General features: G+C 42.6%; 1 protein-coding gene across 2 annotated transcripts in view; it reads right to left on the reverse strand.

Moving 5' to 3' along the window:
• Positions 1–170: 170 nt before the first annotated feature.
• Positions 171–14,367, reverse strand: part of LOC144133380 (apoptosis-resistant E3 ubiquitin protein ligase 1) — a 59,961-nt gene continuing 45,764 nt past the window's right edge. For both annotated transcript variants that reach the window (XM_077666459.1, XM_077666460.1), the window contains exons 10-21: positions 14,145–14,278; positions 13,366–13,443; positions 12,275–12,416; positions 11,487–11,608; positions 9,575–9,650; positions 8,694–8,803; positions 7,831–8,010; positions 6,585–6,710; positions 5,360–5,548; positions 4,823–4,909; positions 4,058–4,233; positions 171–2,238 (exon numbers count right to left, since the gene is read on the reverse strand). In XM_077666459.1, the coding sequence (XP_077522585.1) occupies positions 2,136–2,238; positions 4,058–4,233; positions 4,823–4,909; positions 5,360–5,548; positions 6,585–6,710; positions 7,831–8,010; positions 8,694–8,803; positions 9,575–9,650; positions 11,487–11,608; positions 12,275–12,416; positions 13,366–13,443; positions 14,145–14,278 (1,523 nt within the window). In that variant the 3' untranslated portion in view covers positions 171–2,135. The remainder of the gene's footprint in view (positions 2,239–4,057; positions 4,234–4,822; positions 4,910–5,359; positions 5,549–6,584; positions 6,711–7,830; positions 8,011–8,693; positions 8,804–9,574; positions 9,651–11,486; positions 11,609–12,274; positions 12,417–13,365; positions 13,444–14,144; positions 14,279–14,367) is intronic.

The following is a 14,367-nucleotide window of genomic DNA, read 5'->3' on the forward strand; positions in this document are numbered from 1 at the left end:
CAATGGGCTATGCAAATTCACTTCAAAGCATTACGTGCTTTCATTCCCAACAAAGACTAGTAAGACTGTGTGCATGCATTCTTCCCGCTTTATTAAGCCTAATGGTGTTTGTTATATAAATACAATTGTGCCATGCTTTTCATGTTGTAATAAATCAAGAATGCTGCATACTCGGTGTAAAACTTGTTTAATTTGCAAAACATGCGTCTTTCTCCAGCGCAACCTGGAGAAATGGAGTGGATACCAGAACGGAAAAGCGTTACCACATGAACACCATCCACTTACATTGTGAGACATAGTACAGGACAGAAATGGAGCGAATACTGGAAATTATGTAACAAACATTACAGTGTATGAACATCCGCCACTTGCAAGGCGTATAACGGGACAAAAAAGAAGTAAACGGCTTAAATCTACCAATTATGCCTCCACTCGTAATGGTGGCACATACAAGGATGAAAAACCTGTTCTTGCACCTTCAGCACAGCAAGGCTGTAAATTCTGTTGCATAACCTTGTACTAACCGTGTCTTAATGGCACAAAGCGATGGCAAACACACTGCCTGCTCTTCAGTTCACAGAAATGGATATTAAAAGGCTTCTTTGTCTGGCAGCTGAGAGTACTGCTAGTAGTGTTAGTGAGGAACTAGGTTCTAAGAAAGGAACTGTGGATCTCGCTACACCACTAAAAGGAGAAAAAAAAAAAAATTAGCTTGGCCATGCCTGCTTGCGGCAACATTCGAGCCGCAGCAAAACATGAGATACAAAAACATGACTAGACAGCAGTCTTCTTCTTGGCATCAAAAAAGGAATGCTACAAGGTCGTGAAAAATAGCAAAAAGTATAGATTAAGAGTGGTCCCCTAATGCACGCTAAAATGAAGTAGCAAGTTTACTATACATGAGGCTTGTCCAAATGAAACTTGGATTAAGGCAGCGGTTCAGAGACTGCAGAATTTTTACGCTGAACATGAAATGCAGCAGCGGCGTTTCAGTGGGAGTGAAATGCAGAACTGCCCGCACGCCCAGGTTTCGTTTGGACAATGCTTTGAGAAATGCATTGCTTCTGCCACATTATGAAGGGCAGTCTTTTTGCAAACTGTTAAGCACTAATAAGCACAACAGGAAAGGAAGCTTAACACGTGAGCGTTTCAAAAGTATATAATGAGTTTAACAAATGCAAATGACACAATGGGACAAAGAACAAGACAAAGCAACAACGCATTCAGCACACTATGCGCATCCTTTCGAGCCGACGTTTAGCCTGTGAGAGCATTCGCTTTCCCAGAGCCTTGTAAAGCTTGTAGAGAGCCTACATTATAAGTTTTGTGTGGCAAGCTAAAAATGGTAACGTGGACACTTTGAAAAATCTTGCATACAGCTCATGCTGAGGCCTGGCACGTATTGGAGCTAGCGAAGAGTAATAGCTACATGTTTTCGCGAGATTTTCGCTGTTGAAGATGCGTGCTACACTTTGACGATAGACTTGACAAAAACTGTTCCAGCTATAGCAAGTGCTCGAGGAATGAATGGTTCAAGTACACAACAGAGGATAGATTGTTATTATTACAGGGCCTATAAATGCTGCATCAAAAAATGCCACCACTTGCACACCTCTTCGGTGTTATGCGCTAATCGCCGCTGACGTTGCCAAAGAGCGCGAGTTCAAAGTATAACTTGCAGCAGTGAGCAATGCATTCAATGAAAAGCTACTGTGCTACTGTGTGCATTGCATAATTTGACACGTCAACAATGGCTTGTAGAAATGAAGGGCAGGAACAAAATTGCCAGAAAAACCAGTGGGATCACTGTGGTGCGGCATGCACACGGCACCAAGGCACATCAGAAGTGTCCATTCGTTGCTGTGCCAGTCAAATTCGTTCGTACCGGACAATGCATCGCCACCCATCACCAGCCTGGAACTGCTTTGCACAAAATGCAAGAAACTGAGCTGGTCTTTTTCTTCAGAGACGAAACATTTGATGCCAGTCTTGCCAACTTTGTCATAGCACCAACCACAAAAAATCCATGCATTGGTGAGGCAAGATGTGTGTGCGCCCACAACCGGAAGTAATACATGGCGCCGGGCCCTCTTGGCAAACGTGATGGTAGCGGGGCGAGATTCACAAAAAGCAGATCAGATCATGCCGAAGCCTTCTGTGCCTTCGTTGATGGATAACCTCAGGGCCCGCTCAAACTGCTCATATGAGTCGTAGTCAGGAAGGCACAGTTGATTGAAACTGCAAAGATAAGCAAGGGATGGGAGTAATCGGGTGACTGCATTACTTGCTGCTAATCACGCAGCAAAAACATACACCTCCGAGAAAACTCCACTCTTTAGCACAATGCAACAGCACTCCAGATGTGACTGCATTAAAAGAGAAGGTCAAATCTATCAACATGTGTCGCCACTCTGTGAGACTCTACTAGCGTTATATGACTGTAGTGCCATCTACTAAAGTGCCAACGGGCAACTCCTCCTCCTTCTTAGATTTGCTCCACACCATTAACATTGTAGATAGCAACGGCGAACACTAACACGCTAACACTAACGTTTGCAGCTGAGCTTTAGCAAACTTTTAGCAAACGGCATGAAAGACAGGGTGAGGAAGAAAAACGAAAAGATGAGATTCTGGTAGCACCATAGTCAGCCTTCCTTTTTTTTTTCTTCGCCCTGTCTTCCATGCGCTTTGTCAAAATGAAGATAACACCATAACCAGTTGTAATAAACTTGCGAGTCACAAAGCTTTACTGACTTGACAAAATCTTTCCTAAATGCTCCCATAAGCTGAAGTTCAAATTTGACGGACTGTACAGTAAATGACTGCAACTTGCTGCAGGGTGTAATGTGTTTGAGGTTAAATTTCAACAGTTGGTGGGAGCATTTTATCACCAGAAACAAAAAAAAAATTGAATTGATGAAACACAAATGCAAACTGGGCCCCGAAAGCTACTCCTCAGCAAAGGCCATTCCCAATTCCAAAATTCATGGCACTATGGCAGTCTCAGTTTCACTGGTACTGTAACTGTGTGTTGTCAACTTTTTCTGTTTGTTTAATAAGCAATAACATTGTTTCTCTCAACCAAGCTACCAAAACATTACTGTAACTTTTCTTTCTAACATGACAACTCTAGTGAAAATGATTAGTGCCTACTCTCGCTTGTCAAAACCATAAGGTGCTAGTGGTTTTCAAATTTGCTTTCAAATTTTACACAAAAGAAGCATCTGGAGGCATTTTTTTTTTCCTGACTATACCACTTTTTGCTACCTTACTTTTCTGCTTCACCCATGGTGACTGAAATGGTTCACAGAACAATGATGTCAGGCTAAGTAGCTAAGAGTTTCATAGCTTGACAAACCGAGTCATCTGCCACTGGGACGGTAAGACTTCCAATGCCAATCACATTTTCTCTGATGGTGGACACTTTGCCTGTTGAGCGCTGAGAGGTAGTGCCATGACTCTCTTCCGCACAACACTTTACATCACCGTTTAAGCATACCCACCGAAAGCAAAACAAATTTTGGAGCCATCCAAACACAACAACTAAACTCGGCGCCGGTGAACGTCCAAAACCACCTGCAGTATCTGTGTTCCAGCACAAACCGACCAGTGACTTAACTTGTAGATGCACCCATACCTGTCCTCATCAGGAATGCAATAGCTGATATGCATGCTAATGATAAACGAGTGAAGAAAGCTGTGAGCAAATCGAGAGTATTTCACCCACGACCACCACCATCATCATCATCCTAACTACTCTTACTGAAAGCAAAAAAGAAAAGCCTCTCCCAAATCTCTGCAATTAACCCTGTCCTGTGCCAGCTACGGCCACTTTATCCCTGCAAACTTCTGAATCTCATTTGCACACCTGACTTTGTGCTGCCCCTTGCTACATACACTCTTGCCCTGTTTTGGAATCGATTTTGGAATCGATGTGACCGCTGGTCACATGCTCTCCAAATTACATGCCCTGCCCATGACTCTCCATTTGCAACAGGACAAGGATGCATCCTAATGAAAGTGGCAGGTCAGAGCAGTGCCTGTGGCAAGGACTCACCAAGTGTGTGCTGTCGGCAGACTGCCAAAGGTGGGGGCTGAGCTGAGATGAAAACGGGGGTTCAGCTCGGCGAAACCACCCGGGGGCAGCTGGGAGCAGCCGGTGGTGAACTGCAGTAGGCGCGCCATCTCTTCCTCGGTGAAGTTCGACACTGCTGTCCAGAACCAGTCCAAGACCTGCAAGGGTGCACAACAAGTTTTTCATCAACACAAGCGTAGCTAAGCATGCAGCTACGGAGCAATGCTCACGGTAGTCGTAAGGTTTGTTAGTGGGTCATCAACTCTTACAGCATGAAGTATGAGAATTCATCGATGGATCATCAAATAAAGCGGGAAAATATGTTCTTATAAAATTAAAAGGAAGAAACTTGATTAATTTCAAACAATTGAATTTGGTAACTTTTAATGACAGGAACAAACATGCACTCTTTCTTTCTTTAAAAAAGGTGTATTTATGGGAACCCCTCGAGATAGATTAGAATTCAGTCAAACGAGTAATTACTCATCAATATCCATTAGAGTGTAGGCATATAGCTACAAAGGCAAGCTGTGCGGCTTTCGCAGACACTTTGAAGTTGAGAAAAAATTTGTCCTTTGTATCTGTATCACTATGCAAGGATGTGACAACTTCAAGGAATTGTGATGTCTTCGTTACAGACTGTTTCCTTGTGACAAGACCTAATTGCACCTAAAATAACAGGCAAGAGGCTGTTTATTTCATGCGCAGAATATTCACACAAATGGGTTCTCCCGTCAAGAGTCTCACCTTTCTGAACTCGAAGGAGAAGCCGCTGACTGTGTGATTGGCTTTGAAGTCGGCTATGCTGAATTGGCCTGTGCCACACATCAACAGCTACGAAAAAGAAAAGAAAACACCCAGGAGAGAACTGAAGACAAGCTTAAAGCACACCGTTCAATTTAGTTAAATGTCCTGAAAACTCAAATGTTTTCCACAAGAAAGAAGCAGAGAACACTGGGGCAGAAACATGATTAAAAGGCGGCCAGCAGCACACATGATTAGGCACTTTTATTACAAATTGTACTTCTTTCATCATATTACACACCGCTGGATAGTAACACCAATGCTCAGGCAACTGACAGCAAATTAAGAAAGAAGGCATAATTTTGTTTATCTCTATGAAGGTCATCTGGTTTTTGTATAAAATCCATGAAAAACAAAGAAGCAAAAAACAATAAGGACTCGGGCAATGTATGCAGTAAATGCTTGAAAACAGGCTTCACAGATGTAGTTCTCAGCCACACGGAATGAAGCTGTGCGGTGAATGACAATAAAGTCGGGTACCTCCAGCTCATTCTCGTCGAAGATGCAGAGCAGATTTTCGGGGATCAGTTCGTTGAGGCCCTTGAGGAAGTGCTCCACCTCCTCGCGGACACTGGTGGCCAACCGGTACTGTGCCAGGGCATCCAGGTACATCAGCTTGTTCTGGTTGTTGACACGGATCCGTGAGCCACCCGGGATGAGCTCCGTCGTCTATGTGAGCAAAAAGAACATTACACAGATGATAGAAATGCAATGCCTAGTGATACGAAGCATTGTTTTCGTTGCAATGACTAAGTCAAACAAACAAAATGAAATGGGTTCATCAGGATCACTTGGCTGACGACAGAGATTGGCTATCAGATGACAAAAGGAATCATCTCTTCTAAGGACAATTGCATCTCCGCATGCTCAACGTGATTTAGTAGCACTACACAATCAATATTTGGACGCGTCTACGTCATACACTCATGAGTAAGGCCTCTAATTCTCTGTGGGGAAAAATTTCAAACCCCGCGAAGTGCGAACAAATGTTCTGAAATATTCCGCAAGAACCGTCCGGAGCAATAACACATGTGGCCTTTCGCACAGAAGCGGGCGCGCGTTTCGCCTCGATGGCCCAAGGTCGCTGAGAAGATGGCTTTCCCTTGCAGCTCGGCAGCCTAGCCGGTGAGCTCGCTGTGGGCGTCTCAAAGAACAGCAAAAAAAAAAAAGTGAGCTATATTCGTAGTTCGGTTCCAAGTACAATGCAAGATGCTTCCTGCAACAGATGCTTCAAGAAAAAAATAAATAAAAACATCTTTGCAGATGTGGTAGTACTGCTTTTGACAGGTGCCAGTATCTCGGCTCATATTCCACAGAACCATGCAGGCACGCTGCTGCCGTGGCACTCGACGCACTAGCTTGCTTCAACGGATGGGAAAGTAAGCATGTCAAGGCACCAAAAGGGACCTTTTTCAATATACACATAATGTTAACACAAACAATGCTTCCGTTCGAATAAATGGAATCAAGCAAGTGTGAATTAAGAACTGTCCACATTCACCATGCATCCACCATGCATCCTTTACACGCTTCCTTTATGCACATTCATATCAATCCAAAACAACGGACAGATTCAGTACAGACGGTCTGTTTACGGGCACAAGTCGCTCGCTCCTTTTTTTGAGATGACCGTCCATACAATGACCGCAAGCAACTCTTCTAAATCCAGACAGGATAGAAGGCGGAACAAAAGCACTCGCATCACCTTCAAAAGCTGCCCAGTGCTGGTGTACTCTTCCTCACAGAAGTACAGCTCCATGTCCTCCATGTCATTCTCCAGGATGTACTTTATCTTTGTCACATACAGGTCTGGGTCATCTTGTTCAAAGTACTGTTGGAGGGAATATAACACTCACATTCATCCACAGCTACTCAGATCCACATCTTCTGTATTCGTCTTTTTTTTTTACGTAGTGTCGGAAATCAGCGAAACTTGCTTAAAGTGGTGCCTTGAGGCTGCTCATGCTTGATGTCATAACATGCAGTGCAACAGGCCACAAATACTCACATGTGATCGTACGTGTACACATGCATAATTTCGATATGACAGCAACATATGAGGTTCTGCATTCAAAGCCAAGAGGAAATTACACAATAAGTGCTAACAAGATTTAATTTCTGCAAAACTGAAGATTTTAACATCCAAATTCAACCCACAGTATGATGCTCAATGGTGAAGGGCTGCAGCTACTGCACTACATTGCCAACTACTCGAGGCTTTGAATTTTTTTTGGAGACATAAAAACACTGGTTAAAAATTGTGTTAGCAGAAAGAAGTGGTGAGCAGAGAAACAATGCCTACAAACTAGGTGCGCCAGCTGTCATAACTTCATGGAACATGACTTTGGCGAAAATTTTTCATTTTTTTGCATTCTGAACTCATGCAGAGCATGAGATTTAAAGTTTCACTGTGTAATCCACACACTCAGGATTAGGATGCTTGTAGAGAGGGCAAAACACTTGTCTAGAGCACATTCTGGTGTGTTCCGGGCTGAACACGCGATATCTAGCGACAACATTTGTTTAAATATGGTCTCGTTGTTAGCATGTGCAGTTAAACTTATAGAATTTCATCATTTCTTTTTTGCCTTCCTGGTCACAGTAGCTTTGGGAGCTGCGGAACACACAGCTCAGCTGTTCTAGACATGTGTTTTGCCCTCTGTACCTGTTCCAGGCTGCATGCAATGACAGCAACAAAATTCAATATCTTTTTTTTTTTTTGACCGCTGTTGCATTCCATAAACTTTTGACTGTTGGTGTACGTAAACAGCACTTACAAATGTGATTAACAAAAAAGACAAGCCTACTATATAGCAGAAATGCAAAAATTCTTAGCAGCAAAGCTCCCACGGTACTAAACTAATCGCTCAACGTATAAAGCTCTAGGAGTGAGACATGTCAATCATAGAAATTGAAGCAGGCTTTTAAAATGAGAAATGAGGACTGGTTACCTTGTAGTGAACCCTGAGTCCGATCAGCTGAGCAAGGAATGACCTCGAGAAACGAGCCCTGACGAGCTGCCTGTAGCCACTGCCCAGCGAAGACTCATAAAGGCACTTGCTGACAATGCGGCCTGCGTACTCATAGTGCTTCAGTTTCAGGTGGGATGGCCTTCGCGGATTGGGGTGCACCTGCGATGTCGGGCAAATTACCCAGATGGGGGTTTGCAAGCCCTGAAGATGAACTGCACTAACCTGGACAACCGTACCTAAAACAATCTTTTTCAGCAACACACTTCCTCTTTTGCCTTACTGAACGTTCCTTACTGAAACAGTGCCTCAAAACAGCAAAGGCCGCTTGCTGGCATCATCACATTGCACTTTGCATGTCCCTTTGAACATAACGCACTTGGTGGCATTTCAATCAACGTGCCGGGCTCTCACTTTGGCCGTGAAAGTTATGCGAGAAAGCTTGTTCAAGTGCACATTTGACTGCATGCGATAAGCTTACATTCGGCTTCGAAAGTGCTATCGGAGTGCTCTTCTAGCAGCACACAACAGGCTTCAAGAACAAAGAAAGATATGACCCTGTCAGCAAGCAGCTGCATCCAAACTGAACCTAGCCGAGTTAGCTATTTAAGTGCTGCGAAAGAAGCTTTGCAGTAGATAGACTAACTCTCTGAACCCTGTTACTCTACTCAACAGCTCTAGAATCCCTGCTAACTAGACTTGCCGCATACATTTGTGTTGCTTTAGCTGTCTACTGAGCACTGAAGGTAATACTGTAGTAATAACAAGGTAATACTGTAAAAAGTTAAAAACGAATGTTTAAAATATGGCCACAAATATGGAATAAAAGTTCACTATGCTCTCACCAAGCCCTGTTTGTCATTTTTGAATCTGTGAAAGAGCAGGTTTTCCGGGTCGAAGAGCGCAGAGCAGAGGACCTCAAACCATTCTCGGCGAAGTCCACCCCAGTCCAGACCTTGGGGAGCAAGGAAGACAGTAAGGAGTCATTAAAGAAAATTTGTGAGCCATTCGAATACGTATGGCCGAACTGAGCAGATTTAATAGTTCACAGAAACAGTCTCCTGAGGGACATAAATAACAACGATTCATAGAATGGAATTTGTTTCTGTACCTAACAGGGATGGCTGTATGTGATGGCTCTATGTGACATGCTCTTTAAAGAGACTCACGGTGATTGGAATCACCAGATAGAACCTGTTGGCACCTACATCTTGTACACACTAATTAGCTGCACCATTTTTATAAACTGCTTTAAAGGTCTTGCATAAAGGTAGCCTTTTACACTCAAATTTTGTATAAAGACTGCACACCACACATATGGCTTTTTCTTTTAAAACCAAATTTGGCAACTAAGCTTGCTCAGCGCCTTACCAACATAATACCACAGTTATCTGAACTACAAAGAGTAACTAGCAGGAGAAAATTTGTGCTGCCACCTGGAAGAGTACAGTACTTGCAAAGTGGCCTTTAGTGCTTACGATAACACTTGTTTATCGCACCTTCCAGCGGACACTTTTCTGAATCAGATGTGAAAAGTCTACTGCTGATTCAGAGGGGCAAGCAATAGTACCTAACTTAGTACTACCGGAAAAACAAAATGCTACACGCGATGCCAATGGAAGACTTCAGAGTGGCAAAGCTGTAGCTCCACGTTAAATAACTTAAATCTTAAAGCGTTTGCAGCGAGGGTAAAATATGCAGCTTGAAACCTGGGGCAAGAACTCACCTTGCTCGCCTACAAAAGTGATCTCGAAGCTCTTGCACCAGTCGCCTGTGCTGAGGTTCTTGGTGGCCTTCATAGACTGCGGTAAAATAAAACAAAATCTGCACATTGCACATTCAAGAAAGCCAGCCTGACTGGTCTAAACAGTCAACAATTGCACTCAAGGTATCTATAGTTCGAGGAATGTAAGCATTTAGTCTGAAAAAAGGTGCCACCATGGCAATTAAAGCTATTTCACTGCTTTTGAATGAAATCTAACCCAGTTCAGCACAGATATGTACAGGTGCGGGGAAAAGTAAACAGAGCATGCAACTGCCTCATAACATTTTTCATGCGGTGCCTAAGTGAAATTGGCAGTAATGGTATGAGCATGCTGCTAGTGGACATGTGCGCTTTCTCAAGGACAAGCGGTATTTTTCCTCCCAATTAACGAAAGCTTGATTGCACTTACAAGGAAATAGCGTGCTCCATTTCCATGCACATTTCCGTGTTTAATTCAGAACTGCATTTTATTTTGAGCCATCTGATGCAGTTGTTCAGTAATTACAATTAACACCATAGTAAAGTCAGGCTGCAGCATTAAATAATTAAGGAGGAAGTGCACAAGTTTTTTGTGTCAGCATGTTCATAAAGCCTTGTTTTGGGCAATAAAGCTATTAGTTCTTTTTTTTTCTTGATGCCCCGTACTTATAGAAATATAAGTTAAACTCCAGCATGCATATTTGCATGAAGATGTGTCTTAAAAAAAAAAAAGTTTCAAACAGTATTGCACATGCATGTAAAAAGAGCGAGAGTTTTACTGCACCCCTCAATATCTCAGGATTCATATGCAGCAAACAGGATTATTCTACTGTGATTTGTTATGAAATGCCGAAGGGATGAATGATAGCAATCGCAGAAAAAGTGAAAGATGAGAAAATAAACCTGAAAGTTCATTCCTTCATTTGCCTTCATATGTTTTTGCTTTTGGTCAGAGATAAGCAGCACTGTAACATATGGAATTGATTATCTTCTGATCTCTCCTCTTTATGGTGATATTAAGATGGTGCACTGTCTTGGAAAACCTGGTGAATTCGCGATGCGCCGGGACTATCACAAGAGCGATTTGCTCATTATTTTTGATGACCGCACTTTAAAAAGAAAACGCAACTTTCTATATTTGTGCTGCATATTTCAAGCAAATTGTTAGTCACGAAACAGATGAAGACACAAAAGTCACTGAAAAAAATAGAGAAATAGAAAGTTTTGACTAAATTGGCCATTTGTACAAAGTAATCCCTTGTCATTCGAAAACAAGGCAAGTTATTGGTAATGAAAGTTAATGAAAAACAGAAAACAGAGATTTTAGCCACTGCACTGTTCGAAAGGAGACCGTAGTGGTGAGACGCCAGGACCAGGCGACCGGTCCTAATGACCCTGCGGATCATCGATCCCTTACACCGCTGATATGCTACTCTAAACCGAGGAGCAGCTTTTGGAGAGAAAGTACTAGTTTTGTCAGAAATTGGGGTGAATACCTATATGTCAAGAAAGGATAAAAAAAGGTTTTAAAGTTCACCGAGAAGTCGAACAATGTCCTGCACATAGGCAGACCAAAAGTTCAGTGCATGGCGTTGCTGCGAAGGGCAGGACGAGGGACCCGCAACACATTTCACCGTTGATGACATTTGTGTTAACAGTCTCCATATTGCACTCATAAAATGCCCAGTTGCCCGTACAACCTGAGCATTCTAACAAAACGCACGGCAGTGTTTCAAGTGAGCCACAGCTCTTCTCAGTACAATGTGTTTGTTTGTCCTGAGCGGCACCAGAAGCTGCTTGTGAACGCAGCACACAGGCAGAGTCGACGGTATAGAGGAATTCCAGATATGGCATCACTACTAATCAATGAGCATGAACATGACGGGCAACTCACAGACTCCAATATCTTGTCCCGTGACACCTTCAGCTGTAGTTTATCATGGTAGTGTTTCTGGTGTAGCTTCCGCACCTCACCATAAAAGAACTCCAACTTGTCCTTGAAGGTCTCTGAACCACCTGTTTCCAAAAAATAACAGTATGAGTTCATCCAATAGCGTAACTAGAACTACTGCAAGCATAATGACTAACATGCCGAAACTTGAAAAATACCTGCAGCTATCTCAAAGATATATTAGTAAATAAACAAAAAATTACTGGCCACAGTGCACACTGGCTGGACATTCCTACTCTCAGATGCTGCGTCAGATATGCAGATGAGATTATGCAAACGCTACAAGCGCCAGGGACTGTTTGAGGGTTGACCTATGGGTACATGGATACATATGGGTACATGGATACATGGTACATGGGTACATGGATACATATGGATACAAAGATGGATACATATTCAGTGTGCCTTAAAGGCCGTCACAGCAAAAATGTATGTGTGTATAAGGTAATAAGCTCAATTAAAAAATGGCGAATCCTATCAGTGGCTCGACATAAAGGACAGACTATGATACCTTGCACATAATCATACTGCCACACTTTCTCAATTTTTTATTGATATTCTCCAATCACATAAATAGTTCACAGAGCTGCTTTGAACAAGACAGAAGGTAGAACACGAGCACACAGCAGAACAAGCATGTGCAAGGAATAGCTGGACAATCAATTTTTGCAGAATAACCGGATGAAGTTGTCCTTAATGTTTTTTTAAGCATCCGCGTTGGCCATAGTTACCAATGTTCTTGAGCAGAAACTGGGTGAATGTGGCTGCAATGACATCCCTCTCCTCGCAGACCATTTCGACCTGCGGTTGGCAGCCGTCATCCACGACAAGCACTGGCTCTCCTTCTAGGTTGTTGCTGCCTTTGAATTGGAACTGTGCGCAAACAGAGGGGGCACGCATCATGTCATGTGGCGCCACAATGCTACAAGCGGCATGACACATACGTAGATAGAATATGCACACAAAACGACTCCATCAAAAAAAAAAAAAAACATCGATTTGCATTCACAATCACACCCGAAAGGGAGTAAGGTCTCAAAGTGATATGATTACAGGTGCTCTCTAACACACTAGTGCTCAATTAAAAAAAAAAGACTGTCCTATCACAGTCCGTCTTGTTCTCCAGCTTCACTAAAGTTCAGTTTTTTTTTCGGATGTGAAATGCTGCCAATAAGCGCTTGACACTTAGAATTCACCTGTCGGTAGTATAAAATAGCTATGACACCTCTTAGAACTCAGTCTAGGGAAGTGAAATGCAGCATCTCGAGAAAACCTGCATCCCTGGAGAAACAGCAGATGCAAAAATATGCCATTATGGAGCCCTTTGGGACTAATTTTGGCCAATCGGGATACCTTAAGAAGGTTGTTTCAACAAGTGAGCATCTTCTCAATTTTATCCCCTAAGATGCTGAGAGAGGTGGGACATTTCAATCAATAGGCCAAGTCCGACAATACAATAGGAAAAGTGCGACAGTACTAGTCACAGTATTGAGAATCTAAGTGTTCACCTTACCACTAAGTAAGCCATAGTTCTAGTGCTCAAAGAAACCTCCTTCGATCTGAATAGCTACCGATGAACTGCATCCTAAAAAAAAAAAGTTAAGAGGAAACTGCACAAAATTATTATCTCATTTGGCTGAAGCTTTTATATAATTTGGCAAACATGCTATGCAAACACAAAAACTACCTTACTTTATGTGACATTGCACAACGTGCTCTCTTCTTATGTTTATCCTCTTGGCTGTATCTTTTTTCGAACAAAACCTCGAAAACCAATTTTTCCCTCGTCAAATAGGCAATCGATGGAAGCAAATAAGCCCACCTTTGTGCTAGGACATAGCCGGAATGTGATGAGCCTCTTTGGAATGATCCTGAGCATATACTCCTTAATTGTTAGTTGCTGCAAAGAAAAAAAAAACGAAGCTCCAAAAACATGTGATAAAACTCATGCATTCAAAGAGATTATTCAGCAAAAGAAAAAGCCTACCCTAGGCACAAGCATATACATAAGTGCTTCTCAAAAGAGGGTATGTGGATCTGCCTGGTGTTAGTGAACACCTTTGCGAGGTCCTTCAAAGTTCCTACCACTGCATTAAAGCCCGCACATATCTTAGCTGGTAGGTATAATGATGGGGCTTTGTGCACTTACTGAGGTGTACTGTATAAAGTGAAGCCCACCTGTTTGCAGACTTGTACATTCGAGCAGCAGTTGTGTAAAAAGTACAATACAGTGGTGGAATACAATGCAGGGATAAGGTGGAAAAATGATCTAACAATACATCTTTGAGAGTTCGTTCTGTATGCTCTAAATCAGGGGTCAGATTCGTGGCCCATTGAGCTGCACAGCCCATTCTTAAGTCATATTTAGTATACTGCTACAAATGCCCTGAACCACCTTTACAGGCTGGCATTTGAGAATCCCTGGACATTCATGACTGAGAGCCATAGCTTTAGACCAACATTTCAACTATCAAAAAAGAAGGCAAAAAATAGGAATACTCGGGCAGTGATGGCTGAAACATTTGACAACAAAAAATAAAGAAGAAAAACGAGTTCAATGTGGCTATGCAAGTTTTCAGCCATGCAGAATCTGTGGCTCACCTTTGGCGAGACGTAGACAAACACTTTCTTGGGCTTGGCTAGCTTTTCACAGTTCATGGCTATCAGCTTGGCCTCGTACCAAATGTTGTGGCTTTTCTTGGCCACATTTTTCCTTACTAAGGCGGCGTCACTTCCTTTGGGAGTATAGGAGTTCAGGGCAAAGAAAAAATGTTATGCACTGAATAAGGTTTCGTTGGTGAGCAGAACCAAATGACAAAGTTTG

Source organism: Amblyomma americanum, chromosome 5 (genome assembly GCF_052857255.1).
Source record: "Amblyomma americanum isolate KBUSLIRL-KWMA chromosome 5, ASM5285725v1, whole genome shotgun sequence".
Lineage (NCBI taxonomy): Eukaryota > Metazoa > Arthropoda > Arachnida > Ixodida > Ixodidae > Amblyomma > Amblyomma americanum.